A 19,907-nucleotide genomic window follows, 5' to 3' on the forward strand; every position below is an offset into this window, starting at 1 on the left:
TTTCATCTGTTTATTTATGATTCATTGTTACCAGGAATAACTAAAAGGTGACGTCGCACCAGGACTGAAATCATTGATTGTTATCAAGCTCACAATGCGCGACTTAGTTTCCAGTATGATATACAGTGGAGGTGGTGTCAATTTGAAGAATAGGGTTCAAATCACACGTTAATGTAACAATACACACTCTACTCTAACTTGGTGTAGGTTATTTTTATCTGTGTATGTTAAATCTAAATACACAGGTTGATTCAGGGCGATGTACAGGAACATCAGAGAAAAACATCAAAGAGACAAAAATGACATTTTTTGCCACTGCATATTTCCTATTTCACTGCATTATGGCCAATTTTTCTTTATTTGTCCTTAATTTGTCCAGAACAATTCAGTAGAAACATTGAGTCCACTACTACGTCTGTCCACCAGGGGACACTTGTTACATTGTAAACCCATACAGGTGAGTCACCTTTCCCCTTTGGATGTCCCCCATTTCTACCAGTGGGCATGTCTTTTGTGTGGACTGAACATTGGAAGCAGCCTCTAAGAGAAAGGAGGGACGCAAGCACAAACGAGGCATAAAGCACCACCACACAGAGATTGAACAGAAACATTATAAGCTCTTTGCAGTGAGGGTTTCTTGATGTCATTTAGCCGTATGAACCAGATCAGCTGCTAACTGAGCGTGTGTTGCCTCTACAGGAAACTGCAGTCTAAAGAGACCGTGGTCTATCAAAGAGCTGAGCCGCCGCGCCAGAGAGCCCTTCAGGCCGCCGCTGACAGCCACAACACACCGAGCAGCAGCAGCAGCAGCAGCAGCCACCCTGTCAGGAAGAGAAACATGGTGAGCAACACACACACAGTGTTACGGTACCTTCACACTACCACAGATGCAGTTGAGACTCCTAATCCAGGTGCATAAAACCAAATACAGCAGACACAGGTTGAATTTAGTCGTCCTATTTGGTGGAATACTGTACTGTACACATTCATAAAATCATATTAAATCTGTCAGACTGGTTTTAATAAAAATAATAACCATTAAGAGTGATATTCATAGATGTAATGATAGTAATAGTGATAATAATCGTGTAACCCTGATGAAGTCTTGACTGTTCATGGGATAGAATAATAATATTGAGTGAAGTGAAGGATTATGGGATGACAGTTGTGTGGTGTGTCTGGTAAAAACACAAAACTATGGAGGAAAGGATGGATTTTGGATTGATGATGTTTGTTGTCGAGGATTTCTCACCAACAATTTCATCTTCTGATTTTTCGCTAACTGGGAGACTTTTTTTTGTCATGGATTCTGGGGAGAAAGTAAAAAATTCAAGAATTGTCATTGGACACCAAAAAATTGCCCCTGAGTGTCGCAGAGTCATGAAATAATTGCACATTTTTACAGGTAATACTGTGATAAAGAAAACAAGAAACATGTAATTTGTCATTTCATGGAGCCTCTACCTTTACCTACAGTCATGAATGCTGTGAATTTCCTGAGGATATTTATTTTCAAACTTTAAACTTAGTGGTTGCTTATTTAGTCATTCAACTTTTTTAACTGCAAGAAGGAAGTTTTCAAACCAGTTTTTTCAAAAGCGTTAATCTTGACTCTGTGTAATTTGCCATCACCACCTCTCTACAGGAGACCAGTGAGGACAGGGAATACGCTCAGAAGCCTCCAGTTGAGTGGGAGGGCAGCGCCCCCAAGAGGATGAAGCAGTCTGATGCTCCAGAGCAGAGGTGGGACAGCTTTATAATCTTAATTCCATTTAAAAATGTGTTTGGCTCATTGTTCCTTCACTTGAATGTTCAAGCTGCACCGTGTAAAATGTTTCAGGAAGTATTCAGACCGTATTAAGACAGTTTTTCACTTTCATATGCTCAACAAGTGAAGTTTCTCTGTGTAACTGTTGGTTGTTTTAACTCTGTGTTTTGATGTTTTCCTCCACTTGTCTAAGAACAGGGGACTACAAATAATGATTTATTCATAATATCAATGATTATTTGGTACAAATAGTTTTTTCACTTTTGTTTGAGATTCATCTATTATGTTTTTTTACCATTTTGAAATAATCCTAGACATCTTTTTCGGCCTTTTGTCCTGTTAGAGAAAGTTAAAGACGTTATATCAGACATCAATAACCTGAACAGTAAACAGTCAACACTGTACACTCTACAGTTAACGTTTAAAATTACAAAAGCTACAAATTCAAAGATTCCAGATGTTTCAGTGAGGGAGATGAGATTTAAAAAGTATTTTTTTTACTTGGTTGTAAGTTGAAATCAAATCAGACTGAAGGAGATCTGTACCGAGCTCAGGCATATTTCAAAGTGAAGGCTGCTGACAATATGATTAGTTTCTGACTGAATATGATTTGAAACCTGATATTTTTGTCCAGCAGTGTGGAGGCGTCCACCTCTGGCTGTGTGATCCTCTGATGGAGCGACTGGTCTTCAGCGTCTCCGTGGATCCAGGACGGTTCAGTCTGAGAGTTTCGTTTCAGACTGACGTCTGTGTTCCACTCTGCAACACGACACTCATGCTACTGTTTGTCTGAGCTGCTCACAGCTTCCTTTTTATTCCTTCACTGTTCTAACATGAGGTCTGGAGAAGTCTGGCTTGTTACTAACAGCAGCTTCAGCCTCTGCTCACCCTGTGCAATATAAAGTATCGTCGATGTGCTGCTTTAAAACCAAATATCTGATGAATGTTCACCACTTCTGTCCTTATTCACAGTCTGTGCCTAAATGTACATCTTCCACTCATCTTTTTATTTTAGTCTGGATTTTATATTACATTTACTGGCCGACTGTAGACACAAGAAATGAAAAGAATAACCAGCGTGGCTTTGATCTTCTCCTGCGCTCACTTTTCTCTGTAATCCAAAGTGTTACAACATGTAAGTAGTGATTATGTATGGAAATACAAAAATGACCATAAACATTATGAAATGATTAATCATATTAATAGAGTAAAATATCAAATCTATAAACCAAAAATTGTAATGATAAACCAACACAAAAACATTTTAACATTGAAGTTTATCTTAGTAAAATAGTTTCTTTCCCAATGCCCCTTTTTCTAAAGACAAAAACACACTCCTACTTATTCATCTTTCTATAGCTGTGAGGACACCCTCACTCTCATCTTAACCATCACTTCTAAACGCTAAGGACTAAAACTGATCCACATCCTAAATTAAACCTAATTCTTCCTCTAATATTTAATTGTAGCCCTTCAAAAGGTTCAGCCAAGATGTTCTCATCATAAGAAAATGTCCTCATGATGCCAAAGTGACCTTATCACACCAGAATGTTTGCCCAATGATGGTTTTAAACCAAAATTTGTCCTCAGAACCATAGAAAGACATGAACGCACACACACCCTCCAAAGAAAAATGCTGTTTAGAAATAAACGCCTATAATTAGTTAATTTTTAAATAACCATGTCTATAATTAAACTAAATTCCAATGTAACAATGAAATAACACTTCATAAAAATTAAGAATGTGCAGTTTTTTTATTTAGCAATTTATTGGTTCATTGATGCATTTTACCATATTTAATAATGTGATTATTTGTTTCAGAATGTTTTATTTATTTAGTTACAAACAATTATTATGACTAGGTATTTATTTTTGTCATCTTCTGCATGCCATCATTTAATCCAACTGAATGTGAATATATGAATTATCACATTATTGATCCCAGCCACAGAACCTGTCCTGACGTCATATCACTGCTTGGACATTTTTATAGAATGTATGATTTGATTGATTGTTTTGTTGCCAAATACACAGCTGGTATTCATAGCTTTCACATGGGAGACATACAGTGGTGACGTGATGTTAAATAAGTGCATTTCATCACGTGCACTGTATTTTAGAAATTACATCTTGGGTTTATGGAGGTTTCAGTGAAATGTGAACAACCAGGCAGGAAAATCTGGGCATTAAGGCAAATGTTCACTCTGCTGATTATCTAAATACCTTTTTTATTTTTACATTATCACCATTATATCCTTAATCAGCCAATCAACAAATATATTCTTCTTTTCTATATTATAGATTTTACTAACTCTGTTTTTTGTATTTAAAAGTTGTGTGGGTATTTTACAGGTTATTTTTATTATATTATTCTTTGTGTTTTTTAAAGATTCTGTGTAAAGCTGCTTGCAAATCATAGAGGGAAATGGAATTAATGGCAACTTTGCAATAAAACTCTTAAAGCAGTCGCTGTGTGTTTGTGTTTTTCTTCTCTTTGATGATTTTCCACTAGATGGATACACAGAGCAGCAGTTTACACTTAAATAAACAAAAAGTCAATTAAAAAGTCAAATTAGAGAAATCCAAAGAATTCCACACACTTCTCGTCATGTTTACTCAGATAAGGACCAGAGGCCAGTGTGTTAAAGGGTTTCATGCTTTTAAAATAACAGTGAGGAGCTCATATGAACACTGAAACTGTTTTGTCCCTCCTGTTCACTCAGGGCAACAAAAGATTGTTGGAAATGGAAGTGAAGGGTCATTAGAATAAAGAGCAATAAAGTAAGAATAAAAAGTCACATTACATCAAGTTGCAAGTTTACTTTTAGTGTCATTCATCCTCACACAGTAAACGGCTGAGCCATCACTTATCAGTCCAAAGTGCAAAAATAGTGCAAAAAAATCCTAAACCACATGACAGTAGAAATATGTTTCGAGGGTGAATTCACAAATCTGAAGATGTTTGATATAAATCTATCTTTAACTGAGCGGTGGCTCAGGCCAGTGTCACGCTAATGAGGATATTTTAAATATTCAGCGCTTCTATATGTGGACTGCAGGGAACAGGAAGTGATTAGGTTTCTATTTTAGAAGACAGATGATGGTCGGTGGTCACTTCAGTCCTCACACCTCCATCACTGCTTCTTTCCAAACTGCACTACCGCTTTATGAACACAGGGTGGAGGCAAAGACATCTTATAAACTGCTTTAGTGCATCCTGATAAAGCTCAACAGCGTCCCCATTGGACACCAGGGACAATTGACATAATGATAAACTTTTAATATATTGGAAAATATGTAATTTCACAGTGTATAGTTTAACTTTGCTAAAAGCATTAAACACGGTTTGTCCCGAGGGTGGCACAAGGAAATATAAAAACAGCTATGTATTTATTTGTCCACGTCCACGACAGTTTTAGTTCAGGAGCTTCTAACCATTTATTGCAACATTAAAGGTAATCATCATGGTAATTTTTGTAGCTGATAAGTGAAACCAGAAATTTACTATTTAAAATGAGATATATATGATTTATAATGAGTTACTGAGGATTCCTAAAAGCTAAGTAAATCCTGAAGCCACACATGGAGCTACACCCAGTAACTACCAAGGATAATGGAAGTCAATGGTGCTGAGGAGGCTGCGAGGATCTGTAACAGAAAATGCACTGCAAAAAAGTGTATTATGTCCCAAAATGATGATGTCAGAGTATCATAGACTGTATCTAAAGTGAAAAATAAAAGTGAAGCCCAGCATCTCCATCCACCCCTTGTGGCTGACTGAATGTGAACAATGAAAACATTTTCTATGAAAGTAAAAAACAAACCAAAGATAAAGATCAGAAAATAATGAAATATTTTTACACATGTGGAAAAGTCGACAGCGGAAATAAAATGAGTGAAAAGTAAAAGGAGAACTAAATAAAGCTTTAGAATAATGAGGTTAACATTTAAATTCAGCAGATTTCTATTGAAGAAATAAACATTATGAATACAATCTTTTATCTCTAACTGTTCGGATCCTGCATTAATAAACCTCCATCTTAGTAGATGGGACATTGACCAAACTATAAAAATACACATCAAATACATTTATCAAAGATACTTTGTCCCATTTACAGTTGTTCTATTCACAATAATATATCTTCTAGTGTTTGGATTTAATTACTTTGATGCTATAAAAATGGGGTGGAACATCATGATTGACAGCTAAGACTGACTCATGGGCGGCTGTGGCTGAGGGGTAGAGTGGTCGTCCTCCAACCTGAAGGTCGGCGGTTCGATCCCCAGTCTGAACCATCTGCATGCCGAAGATGCTGAACCCTGAATGGCCTCCCATAGAATAACAAAGTGCTGAAAGTAGATGCACTGTATGAATGTGTGTGTGAATGGGTGAATGTGAAACTGTACTGTAAAGCGTTTTGAGTGGTCATCATCAGACTAGAAAAGCGCTATATAAATACAAATCCATTTACCAAATCCATTCATGATTGGTCGAGTGTGTGTATCGGCGGGACCCAAACCTCAGTGTGAGTCTGAAATAAAAAGTTTTATGTTCTTTTCCACTTTCGTTTTGGATAAACTTCACTTCACCACCTCTGAGATCAGAGTGTGACTGACGTGTATGATTGTGTCATTAGTTGTCTCCCATCACTCTCACTCACCCCCCTGACTCTCACATGAACGCACCACCTTCATTGTGTCTGTGACGTGTCAGTGTTTCTCTTTGTGTTACTTCCCTCACGTCTGTTCACTGTGTCTGCGTCATGTGCAGCCTTTGACCCTCGCAGCGGGCATGGGGGGGGGCATGAGTTTAGCCTGGAATATATTTCTCCGCACTGATGCACTTCTCTGATTCACTCATACTCTGTTTACACAGGATCTTTCATTCATTCTGTTTGTCTGATATATAAACTACAGCAGTGACAGGAATTCTTTTACATTATGGATTTTCTTCCTGGATCATGAAGAAACACACACAGGTGCAGCTATGTTTCTGTGCTATAATTTTGTCACTAATCTATAATTGAATTATTTATTATAAACAATAATATACAATAATAATAAAAAACGTTATTTATATAGCACCTTTCAAAACACAGTTACAGTGTTTTACAAGGTAAAAAGAAAAATTGAAGGCAAACAATAAGAAACAAAAACAATCTATTTGAAGATGACACAACATTAGAGCACAAAGTACAAAAATAAAAAGTGTTACAAACGAGAAAAGAGTTAAGACACTTAAATTAAACATGGTTAGATCAGAATCAGGAGAACACCCATGTCATTATTGTCTTTATTTCATGTATTTAAAGGTACCTGAGGTGTTTCATGATACACAGAAGCAGTGGCGTCACTAGGCTGTTTTATTCGGGGCTAAAGCCCCGGATCTAATTTGATTAGCCCCGAATCAAATTTTTTGGTAAAAAAAATAAATTTAAAAAAAATCGAAAAAAAGTCGACTTTCCGACGGTCCTTGAACGCCCCTCATTTACCGCACGAGAACAGAGCAACAAGTGCGTCAGTACACTTCAGCAGCCAGTCTCTCAGATAAACTGTAGAAGAAAAGAAATGAACAAAGACAAACGCATGACTACAGAAAGATAAGATGTTTAAAAGGCTCTTGCCTTTTAAACATCTTATCTTTCTGCATTTCTGCATTGTATACTTTTTCAGACATTGTTTACTATTGTGAAACTAATACAAATATGTGAAGAATACATATATGACTATGTGACTCATTTATTATCGAAATGTTTAATGTTGGTGCTTATGAATGAGGCACTTTTTTGTTAAGACAAAGGGAAGTTTGTGAAAATCTATATTTTTACCATTGGTATTAATAAACTGCATACATTGTTTATTTTGTTATTTGTTATTATTTTCAAAAATTGCATGCGCAGTTACGTTTTGGCCCTGGGCTAAGCCCCGGATCTTTCAGAAACCTAGAAACGCCCCTGCACAGAAGCCCTGTAAGCCTCAGACCAGCTCTCCTGTCTACATGATGAGTGACCATTACTGAGACTTTACATAAGGAGGTGACGGCTAAAAGCAGCTTAATTAATGAACATGCACTGTTATGTAATTTTCACAGGAGTTGAAATGTTTGAGAGCCGTAGAAAGAATTAAAATATCTTAAATACGTCTTCCTAAGTTTCTGAAGAACTTTGCTTGAGAATTTATATTTCTCCATTTTACAGCTTCTTCTTTTTCTAATTAGGGCCCGAGCACCAAACAGTAGGAGAACGTGGGAGGCCCTATTGAAAATGTAAGGTTTATTAGGGCCCGAGCACCTCCGGTGGGAGGCCTTATTGTATTTCGAAGGATTTGTATTTCCCTTTTGGGCTTTCTCAGGGCCTAGACATGTTCAAATTGTTACCCAAGTTTGAAGGAAATTCAAAACCCCAAAAAGTAATTGTATTCTGAAATGGACGTGGAAAAATGGCTCAACAGCGCCATCTAAGGAACTGCGGCTGCAGCTTTTCCCGCAGTTGTGTCGACGGACTCGTTTTAATTTATGGTTCCCCAAGGGTTGCGCGTGTTGCAAAGCAATTCCCCGCCAGAACACTAGGCGGAGTTATGTTTTTTGTCGAAGACGACCTTAGAGACGCCTTCTTTGTGTATGGCAGTTGTCGTCAACTGTTTATTTACATCGCCACTGCCGCTCCTCATAGCCTTTTTCTGGCAGACAAATTTGTCCCATATCTTCCGTTATACAAGTGGTCATACTTTAGGATCTCTTCTGCAAAACGCTTTTCTATTTGGTCCATATTTGTTCTTCTAAATCATCCGTGGTTTCTGCCGGTATTATGGGGCATGAAACTGGAAATGTGACTCCGGAAAGGATGAGGTTAGCAGACCAATAACAGCCCTGCGGGCTGCGTGAGGCTTGCATAGCTTTGTCGTATAGTTAGAAAAATTGGGCGACCCACGCAAGTACACGAGAAGGGGTACGCAATCACGCAAGGGACATGCAAGGGCTCTTGCGCTTGCGTGTCCCTGAAAACGCAGAAGCATGCGCCGGCCTTTAGCTTTCACCGATCTTCACAAAAATCGTAGCACAGGTGTATCATGACCAAACAAAAAAGGTCAGAGGTGCAAATGGGAAAAAAGCAACAGGAAGCCCGTCCTTTTGACTTCAGTGGCCATGTTGCCCATTTTCGAAATTTTTACTTTGACGTACTTGTCCCAGGGCTTTCATCAGATCAAATTCATACGGACATGAGTGTCATCGCAACAAGATGGAGATATAAACTACCTTGAGTTTCGCGTTTTCATCACATTGTGTGAGTGTGGCCTCAAAGTTTGGCTGCACGCCATCAAAACACGATGCTCTGTATCTTTGATGTCTTGCAAAATGCATTTGCTCGTTTAATGTTATATTTGTATTTCAACTTAAAAAATGTCAGAACTCTGTTTCTGTTTCATAGTTTTTATCACAATATTGAAATCACATCACTAGGCTGCTGTTGAATAAACACTTTTACAGAATCATTTTGGATTCATCACATCAAACAGACAAATGTTCATATATGTTGGATTATTTCATATGTGAACAGACTTTGTGTGATTAAACATGAATCATGTCTCATGTGTGAGTTTTAATAAAGTTTGTTGAATGTGAACAATGATCAGCTGTTATTGATAAATGTGTTTTTATGTGGATTTTCATCAGTTTGCACAACTTCATGGATCAACATAAACCATGAAAGTAAAAAACAAACCAAAGATACAGATCAGAAAATAATTAAATCTTTTTATACACGTGGAAAAGTCAAAAGTAGAAATAAAAAATTAGTGAGAAGTAAAAGAAGAAACAAACAAAGCTTCAGAATAACGAGTTTAACATTATAATTCAGCAGATTTCTCTTGAAGAAATAGACATGATGAATACAATCTTTATCTCTAACTGCTAGGATCCAGTGTCACAGAGACATTTACAGGTAACAGCCTCAAGTGATCTCCAGTGCTAAAGTATGGAAACATCTTCTGAGTGAAAGTGTGTGTACAGGTGTGAATGTGTTTGTTAGTATCAGGATAAGAGAAGGACAGTTTTCTTCTGCTCCAGTCCAGTTTCACTCTGATCCTCTGGATCTTCTTCACAGAAAGAACAGATAATGCTGATGCTGACACTAATGTGTATTTACCTTCAGAGAACAATATACCCCATAATCCAGACAGTTTGTCTCCCTTACTCCGGACACTCTCTGCTCTTACACCCAATAACCAGTGTGTACTGTCTCCAACCAGGACGGCCCAGGTGTGATTCCCTGAGTTAAAACCCTCAGATCCCAGGACTGAGGTGTAATAATCAAACCTCTCTGGATTGTCAGGAAGCTTCTGTTTCTCTCCTTCTCTCAAACTGGTGGTCAGATCTTCAGACAGGACAAGTTCTGGATTAGCAGAGTTTGGGTCAAGAATCACAGGACTGTAGGCGACCACGTCCTTCATCTTGTTCCAGATGTTGAAGCTCAGATTGCCCAGATGTTTGGCCTTGTCTATCAGAGCTCCTGAGGCCATCTGTGGATCATCCAGCAGGGGGTGCTGCTGAACTCGTTTCACTGCAGCCTTGTAGTTGAGCAGGAACGAGATGTCTTCAGCTCTCATCACGTCCTCTGTGGTTCTGATTGTGTCTCAAAGAGACGTTATGTCTCTGCTCAGAGACTCAATCTTCTCCTTCATCATCTGACTCTTGTGCTCCTCTTCCTCCCTCGGTGCATCCACCCTGGCCTCCTCTTCCTCCTCCAGAAACTGATGAAGCTTTTTAAACAGCTCCTTGATCTGCATCTCTGTGAGTCCGGCCTGGACCTTAATGTGTTCTGCCGTTTGTTCAAACTCTACTTTAACACGTTCAAAACACTGTAACTTCATCTTCAAGGGCTCCAGAGTTTCCTGAAGCTGCTTCTTGGGTTGTTGTGCAGCTTCATCGATGGGGCTGAATCTGTGGTCGGTGTGTTTTTTTGAATCTCTGCAGACGAGACACATTGGCACCTCATGGTCCAGACAGAAGAGTGTGAGTTTCTCTGAGTGTCGATTGCAGAGAGCATGTGAAGAGCTCTGATCTCTCTCCTGTAAGAAGGTCTCACACAGGTTCTTTAACACCAGGTTACAAGGTGGTTCCATCATTGAAGATCTTCTCTTACAAAGTGGACACTCTTTTACTTCTTTATCTTTCCACCAGCTCTCCACACAGTCTTTACAGAAGCTGTGGCTACATGACAGAAGAACAGGATCTCTGAAGACATCTTGGCAGACGGGACAGCAGAACTCCTCTTCTAATCTGGAAGCCATTGAGTCTCCAGGTGAAGCTGAAAACAGACAGTCAGTCAGTCACAGCTCCATGAACTTCACTGAGGTTTACGTCCTCTCTGAGTCGAGATGTTTGTTAAACTCACGGTCAGTGTGTGGAGCGTCGGCAGGTTGTAGTTTGACTCTTCTCTCCTGTAGCTGGACTCACTCAGGACGTTTGGTCTGGTTTGGTTTAGTTTGGTTTGGAAGGTGAATGTGACCGTCTGGTTTTCAGCCTGTGTGTCTTCCGGGAGGAACAGATGTTTCTTGGTTTCTCCGGTGTGTCAGGAGAGGGTGGAGCTTGAGATTCTGGATGATCAAACCTGTAAAACCCGAAACAACTGTAAAAGCAGCTCTGCTTCCAGTCAAAACTATGCACCACCCTTATGGACTGCACTCTAACACTTTAACTCTTAACTGTGCCTGATTCATCTGCCTGTGCAATATCAACAGTTCACGTGCAATAAATTCACTGTACATATTCTCACACTGCACGTCTTTACTGTCTATACACTGTATATTAGTTTAATTACATTCATATATGTTGTGCAATTTATACATTTAACGTGACACCATTATATGGTGTGCCTTTCGGCTTTCAATATATTTGGTTATCAGCAAAAATATTGAATATTAATACTAAAAATATTATTAAATAATAACTTTAATTGATTGAAGCTACCTCAGGGCACCACCACAGATATAACAGAATCTGTTATAAAAAACATTAATAAAGTGCATATAGCAAGCTCACAATTGGCCTGTGCTGCCCATGATTTATTATATTATACAAACAAGAGCTAACGATGGGCCATCAGTGTCGGACGGGAGAAATTCAAAGACAAACATAATCAACTGAGTTGTTCCAAAAATGTGAATAAGAGAAAAGTGGTTTGGCCCTCTAATGTGGCACTTTAAGCGTTTTGTTTAAAAAGGCATAGAGGTATTGATGTCTGATCTACTGAGTGGGCCACATGGTTTTCATTGTACTACCATACAAACCAGTAGCCAGTCAGATTTACCTTGAGCCTCAGTGTACCCTCAAGTTCGCCTGTATCATTGTATCATTGATTAAAAGGCAAAAACACCTGATGACGCTAAGGTGAAAAGGGAATTTATGACACATGACACACGGAGCTTCTCTTTCATGCTTCTCCTTCCTCTTCTCAAATCATTATCACATCAAACTTATTCATATCTCATCAATATAAGTTTCTGACTTGACCCCTTCCCTGGAGTTTCTGTGCCTTATCGCCCGCAGATGCAGGGCCACAGCTGTGGCCGCACCATGGATTATGATTTGTGGATCGCGTATCAGAGATCGTAATGGTGGATCCAGTTTGACGTATTCTGTATCGTGCTGGCTGATCGTAATAATAATGGCGGATCCTTTATCGTTGGCATCTGATAATGGTGGTTTGTCAACGACCGAGGCGGCGGCTGATGACGGATCCTAACTGGCGGCAGTGGACAATGACTGTGGACTATAGTGGATCCCATCTTGATGCTGGATTGTGATCTTGCTGGCTGCTGACCAGAGACTATGATTGCAGCAGGACTGCTTGATATATAGTACACTTGACATCTATTGCACTTCTGTCCGTCCTGGGAGAGGGATCCCTCACATGTGGCTCTCTCTGAGGTTTCTACGTTCTTTTTACCATGTTAAAAGGGTTTTTAGTAGTTTTTCCTTACTCTTGTTGAGGGTTAAGGACAAAGGATCCCCCCCCCCCACCCCCCCCCCCCCCTCATCTTTACCTGTGTGATTGTGACTGACAGACGGAAGCTTTTCATCACTTATGTTGACCCAAGAAACAAGACTGGCTTTTCTGCTGTTTCTGCTACAGCTAAAATGGGCTGAAAGTGAACAGTAGTAGTACTAATATATAAAGTAATTATAAAATAGTTTCATTTAACTTAATTAGTCTGATTAGTTCAATACCCCGGGTCCTGAACCTTTGGTTGTGTCCAAATAAAAATGTACAAATTTCAGTGGTGAACAACACCACTGAGGACCCTTCATGCCCTGTGGCTTGTTCCACGGAGCAGGTTCACAGAATCATCTGGTCATTAGCTGTCGGGTGAATAAAGCCCAGAGCGACCTTACATCTGGAACATCCCAGCTGCCTGTTCTCCTCAGATAACTCGCAGAACACTGACCAAGTTACAGTGTTGGTAGCAGAAACAGACTATTAATAAAGATGGAGGACTTGACTGCTCCCCAAAGTGAAGTCAAATCATTTCAATCACCCCCTGGTGGTTGGCTGCTACCTGGGTCATAACTCTGGATTCCTCCATGTTAGTAGATGGGACATGAACCAAAGTAAAAAGTCAAAGAAGACATTAAATCCATTTTTTTAGAAGATGGTTTATGTTATCTTAGCTAGTTACTACTTAGCTATATATCGGTGGGACCTCGATGCCATTGCTGCTTTCCTCGATCACTACTGCAGAGTATAAGATTATTTTACCTTCTTTTCTGGATAGTGGGAGGAAGTGGAGACGTGTCGTCCATCTTTATTTACAGTCAATGGCACCTCGTAACAGGTCTGTCATTCAGTTGTGATGACATTGATCAGCAATGATGCTCAATCAAAGTATTAATGACTAAATTTGACCAGACAATATACATACATGATGTAGTATAATAGCAGACATTAGTTATAGCAGCTGTTGGAGTTGTGGTAGTTTTACTCTTCTACATATGCTCCTGTTAGTAGATATGTGTTGGAATTCAGCTAAAATGCATGCAAAATATGTCAACAAGCGACTGCATAATAAACCTGAACAGCTGGTTATTTGTATGCTGCAGCACATTGTTATCCATAACACTGCTCCAATGTGGGAGATCGAGCTGAAGACTGACGTCAGCTTATTAAGGAAGGAGTTGTCCATGTTTAATATGGATATGAAATATTGTACAATACATATATGACAGAAAATGAGTAAAAGCATTACAAGTTCCTTTTGAACTCTGTATTTGATGCAAAAACATTGAAATTATATACCATGACATGATCTAATCAAGATTTATCCACCTTCAGACTTGACATGACGTCTTTTCAGCCAATCATCTTAGTGATATGAATGTGATCATCTCTTGGTTACACCTTTGCAAGCTTAACAAAAGTATTTTCTGTCACATGTTTCAAAATAATTTGAAACGTTGGTATTCAGTGCCCCATCCCTACTCAGATCGAGTAAGATAATTTCCCTTTAAATTCCTGGTACGATAGTTCAACAATTCCCGATCTGGCAACACTGACATTAAGTCACATATCACAGCTTTAACTTCATTTGTTTCTCTTGATTTAAATGTTACACATTTTTCCTTAGGTTTGGTTTCTTTGGCTGATAACGATCCAAGACACATCTCACGTTAAAAGACTTGCAAGGATCTCGAAGATTAAAAGTATGAATTAATTACAGAAAGCAGGAAGCAGGTCATAAAGTAAATACGAGCTGTGTATTACTGCATTATCATGCTGACAGCTGTTTGCACACTAGAGCTGCAATGATTCTGAAACGGAAAACTAAACCAGGATACACACCACCACAATCTAATATCAGGATATGGGACGAAGGAACCTCAGTACGCCAACAAACGTTAATCATTTAAAGCTAAGGAAAGCTACAGTGTACCTTTTGTCTATCAACCGCATGTGTCATGTGACAATATTGGTCCAATCAAGATCAGTGATCAAGTGAGAGAAAAAGTTAGGAAGTGATGTGGGAACATTTTGGTTAACCCCTCCACCTCCAAACTAATTCTGGCAGTTGCTACACGTCTGAGTCAGTTCAATGTTAATCAAAAGCAACACTAAACATAATGAATTTATGAAGCCATTGGTCCCAGTCTTGACTGACAGCTGTCCTCGTCACACCGATTTCCTCCTCTTCCCGAAGATGTTGTTGATGAGCTTGACCATGGACTTTGAGCCGCTCGGGCGCCTCCTGCGCTCCTTGGCCTTGCTGCTCAGGCTGGCCTTCTGCACCATCTTGGAGAATATGAGCGCCACCTCCTGGTAGTGCTCAGCCACTGACAGCTCGTAGAACTGGCAGTGAAACTCGGCGGCGAGACGCTGACCCTCTTCCCGTTGCACCTCTCGCATGTGGCACAGGTCCTGTTTGTTGCCCACCAGAAATATGGGCGAGTCTACATTCCTGCAGGAAGAATTGAAGCAGAGCAGGGTCACAGGCGAATCTGTGTATCACTTTTACATTTCGAAATATGGGACACTCTGCTCAGAAGTTCTGTGTACAAGCACCACTGGACAGATTTCCACTAATCTTGCTTAAAGGATCGGACAAGAAGGAACTCATTAAAATTTGGGGAAGATCCAGGTAGAGGGGCAGATTCAGGAAATTCTCAACTCGTCCTTTTTAATATTGCTAGTTTGGGCTTTAACCTTGGCGGAGGTAGTTTTACAGTGCACTTGGTCCACACCTTTTGGCAGATCCATGGTGCAGCTCTAGGATCAGGTGCACGATGGCTTTGACCGCGAGGAAGGAGGAGCGGTCGCTGATATCGTACACCAAGATGAAACCATCAGCCCAGTGGATCTGGCTTTTTAAAGCAGACTTACCCTCACAGGCCTGAAACAGAGACAAACACAGTTTGATGATATCAAATCATGTCAATAAATACAAAACATGAATGTTACATTTTGTGGTCACAAGAATTTGCGTAAAAATCCAACTGTTGTCTGAGTAAATATAAATACTTTAAAGGGGGTTTACTGTGTGTGGTTGTGAGGGGACTTTCAATTTTGCCTTGATATCTAACTCAGATGAATGGACCTGAGACTGGACAGTGGTTCAGCTGAGGCCGGGCACATGCATGACTGGCTCTGCAAACTAAGATGGATGATAGTGACAGGGTTTGGCTTAATGTTTTAATCACACGTTTGGAATGACTGCAGCGAGAGGACTTGCCCAAACAACTTCAAGTGCCCCCTGTAGGTTCTTATCTATCATGACAGAGGTTGCCGATCAGCCTCAAACATACAGCCGGGATTATATGGAGGCCATGAGAGTCAAAACACAACAACAATTCACAAATCCCTTCAATTCTATACCACTATCCAGGACTTTACCACTTTGCCACCTCACCTCTTTATTCAAAAATATGGTCTTTCAGTTTTATAGAAGGATTTATTAATATCATGATCGATTTTTATAATGCTTGCACTCAAGTAGACCCTGCTTGTGCTTAGATTTGCTTGAATTGTGCACTTGCACTCAGCTAAATTTGTTGCTTGAACAGATGTTCTGCGCTCCAGCTTCAGCTCTTGTCCTCAAGTTACCTCTGTGTGCGCGTTACACATCTGCTTTTGGATTTCTCCTCTGGTCTTTAATCTTATTTTCTCCTGTGCTTGGATTTGTTTGTTCAAAAAGTCTGTCAAAATTCTCCAACCAAAAGATGGTGATGACAAATTAAATTGTCCGGCCCTATAGAATAAATATAGGAAAAAAAACCCATAAATAATAGTCACTATTATTTCCTCTATGTCCTCTATGAACTCACCTGAGAGCAGGGGTCATAGAGCTCCAGGTGAACTTGCCTCCCATCCAAAGACAGACACTTCCTGTACACGCACTCTGTGGAACACAATCACAGAATCAAAGAGTGTAATTAGGATTTCAACAAGTTTACATAGCTAAGGAAAGTTGATTACTGTGGTTGCGTTCACTACAATTCAAACCAAAAGGTCTTTGTATTATTTAAAAATGAATCTTGGGAGCGAGGGCGGCTGCGGATCTCACACAGCCTCTCTTGGATGGTAAATGGTTTTGTATTTATACAGCGCTTTTCTAGTCTGATGAAGACCACTCAAAGCGCTTTACAGTACAGTTTCACATTCACCCATTCACACACACATTCATACAGTGCATCTACTTGCAGCACTTTGTTATTCTATGGGGGGGTATTGAGGGTTCAGCATCTTGCCACTTTGGCATGTAGATGGTTCAGACTGGGGATCAAACCGCCGACCTTCAGGTTGGAGATACCACTCTACCCCTCAGCTACAGCCGCCGCTCCTCAAATTCATTGTTTTTTAGCTTGAGCACAGTTGGATCCCTTGTTGTCAGGAGGCTCATGTACAGTTTGTAAACATCAAATTTGAGAAGGCAGATGGACGTCTGCAGACCCCCCCCAAAGTTACATCCCATGGCTGATGATGCATTGGAGACAATGACGTCGCTCAGTAGTAAATCCATCAGGGATATTAAATACTGATCAAATCTGTAAGCTTACTTTTTAATACTCGATGTTTTGATTGGATCGATGCACTTGTGGATAAAAAGAAATCCTTCACAAACAATTACACGCATTTTTATATTTTGTCTGTTTTTGTAGATCACCAAAAATGCATGTGTCACCAACAGTGAAAGTAGTGTCTCTTTCTGCTATGTACTCTGTGAACCCCTTCATTGTGTGACAGTCTATTTGTACAGAGGTTATATGACCTTTTGCTTAGAAGTGGTGAAGCTAAAAAAACACTGGCTGAAGCCCTGCACCTTCTTAATAGCAAAGTGCAGCATCGAATAAACTGTGGAGCCAAATCAACAGCACTGAAACTGCCTGTGTTCTCTGAGTTGAAAGTAGATAGTTTTATCAGGCCAGAAGGTTTCACGTGTAATCATGTAACTGAGGCCAAAGGTAAACAGACTCTGAAGCAGCGCCTCTCGGCTCTGGTGATTTGTTCTGGTCCGAAGGCAAAACGGTGACACACTCAGAGGGAACACGCTCACATGAAACCAGATTACTCCGAGGAAAACAAAGGCATATTGAGCCTCTATCTAAAAACAGTGTTGAGTCACTTTCTGTGCAGGTCACATGACCTCTCATGGAGCCTGGCTCCTCAGAGCAGACGGTGGCAGATTCAATAATAAGAAGAGATGAATGGATCAGATCGTTTTAGGGCTCTGTTCTGAAAACTGAGCTGCAGTTAGAAGTCAAGCAGGAACAATCTGATACAAGAATGAATAAAGTGCTGCTCACTGTCCGGACTGTTGGGTTGCTCTATCGTTTTTAAGGTCTTGACCTTCTATGTAAAGTGTCTTGATATAATGCAGGAAAAGCATCATTCACGGATCTACTTGGAAAAGGTAGATTTAGTTAGTAAGTAGAAAAGTTACTTTTTGCACATTACAATGTAGATCAATCAGGACTAGTCTTTGTATAAACTTCATGTTCTGCACATAACAAATACATTTGCCTGTTGAGTAAATTTAATTTGGCATTTTATTACAGAAGCTCAAACAGCTAGTAAACATTACTTCACGTTACATTTTAAAGTCCAGCTATGCAGCAAAACAGTTTCAACTCCAGGATATTCATCTGGATCTCCACGTTTACATGTGTCCTGACATGGTTAGAATAGTTTAAATGATCGTTTTGGACAATTTAAAGAAATCTTTTCAGCGAGAGTCATTCAAAGTGTATTCTATACAATGTTAATCTTGCCCATACATAGCTACAGTAGAAAACTTAGAGACAGAGAAGTAAAATTAAATTTAATATATCCAGGTCTTCTCCCTATGCATTCACCTATTTATTCAATTGTCTTTTTTATTGAATTATTTTGGATAATAATGGACAATATGACAAATAATTATTATTAGTATTTAAAACACAGATAATTGATTAATTAGTTTATTACCTGAGGATGATGCGTACTCGCCAATAAAACGCCTGGTGAGGAACCGGACGATGAGAGCTGTAGACAGATACAGACAGACAGGTACAGACAGACAAACAGAAATGTACAGACAGTTAGTCAGGTGAGGTCCATGAAATTAAACAAACTTGTCTGACTTGTTCAGTAACATGTGTCCCAGCTCTCCTACCTGATTTGCCAACACCTTCACCGCCCAGCACTGCAATCTTCATCTCATTCATCCTGGCTGTGGAAACCAGTTCAGTGTCCGGAGCAGTGATCTCCCTCAGATGTCATCACTCTGAGGAGCCGAGGAAGTAAAGAACCACAGAGCTGATGATCTGCAGGGGAAGAGCTGCTGGAGTCTGCTGCATGCTGGCCAGTGGGCGGCACCTCAATTAGCTGCCCGACCCTCCTCCTCTTCCTCCTCTTCCTCCTCCTCCTCCTAGTGTCAGAATCAGACTGTAGGATAGACTGAGTCAACAGGGTGTTGAATTCTGGTTCAAGTCAGTAAATCAAAATGAGAAATATGCAGCCATAGAAGCTGCAAACCCCCTATACAAGTCAAATCCCTGTATCAAAAACTATAATCATTATATGATATTTATAATCATAATAATGAACTTATTATTAACTTTTTATATAACTTAAAATAGTTTAAGAGTTTTGGTGACATAAAAACAGTAAAACATGGTGCAAATACAAGTTTACACAGTTAATGCAAGACATTAACTAAAACAACAGAAATGTCCTGTAAACGGTGTGGGCTTTGTAGATAATTGGCAAACTTTTTGGAGTAAACCTGGTCTTATTAGGAGAGACGGCGTTCATACCACTTGGGATGGAGCAGCTCTCTTATCTAGGAATATTTCCCAGTCTATTACATGACAACCGAGAGTTGGGACCAGGAAGTGTCACACCGCGGTGAGATCATGTCTTGTTTTGTGTTTTTTGTCACGTCATTTCCGGTTTTATTTTGAAAAGTAACTCTCCTCTCGTTTCAGGTCACTTGCCCTTCCTCATGTGTCACCGGTCTGATCGTCTCCCCTGATTCCTGATTGTGTCCACCTTTTTGGAGCGACTTTATTTTTTGTACTATAGTTTCCTCTGTGTGGAGGTGTGAATAAAACATTCTCCGAACACATCCGCTCTGCGTCTGAGTCCTGCCTTTCGCCCGGCCTGACAGGAA

The 19,907-nt window shown here is 39.8% G+C and overlaps 2 protein-coding genes across 2 annotated transcripts in view; one reads left to right on the forward strand and one right to left on the reverse strand.

Moving 5' to 3' along the window:
- The window catches only part of arhgef39 (Rho guanine nucleotide exchange factor (GEF) 39), a 50,599-nt gene extending 47,666 nt beyond the window's left edge, over positions 1 to 2,933 (forward strand). The window contains exons 10-12 of the mRNA XM_061075663.1: positions 700 to 841; positions 1,646 to 1,743; positions 2,406 to 2,933. Of these exons, the coding sequence (XP_060931646.1) occupies positions 700 to 841; positions 1,646 to 1,743; positions 2,406 to 2,442 (277 nt within the window). The 3' untranslated portion in view covers positions 2,443 to 2,933. The remainder of the gene's footprint in view (positions 1 to 699; positions 842 to 1,645; positions 1,744 to 2,405) is intronic.
- Positions 2,934 to 13,995: 11,062 nt separating this feature from the next.
- rergla (RERG/RAS-like a) lies at positions 13,996 to 19,026 on the reverse strand. The gene is made up of 5 exons (XM_061078174.1): positions 18,909 to 19,026; positions 18,722 to 18,778; positions 16,582 to 16,655; positions 15,502 to 15,650; positions 13,996 to 15,218 (listed from the first exon to the last, which is right to left on the reverse strand). Exons 1-5 carry the CDS (start codon positions 18,958 to 18,960, stop codon positions 14,933 to 14,935), a joined length of 618 nt encoding a protein of 205 aa, XP_060934157.1. The 5' UTR covers positions 18,961 to 19,026; the 3' UTR covers positions 13,996 to 14,932.
- Positions 19,027 to 19,907: the final 881 nt, after the last annotated feature.

Source organism: Limanda limanda, chromosome 1, assembly GCF_963576545.1.
Source record: "Limanda limanda chromosome 1, fLimLim1.1, whole genome shotgun sequence".
In the NCBI taxonomy this organism is placed as follows: Eukaryota; Metazoa; Chordata; class Actinopteri; order Pleuronectiformes; family Pleuronectidae; genus Limanda; species Limanda limanda.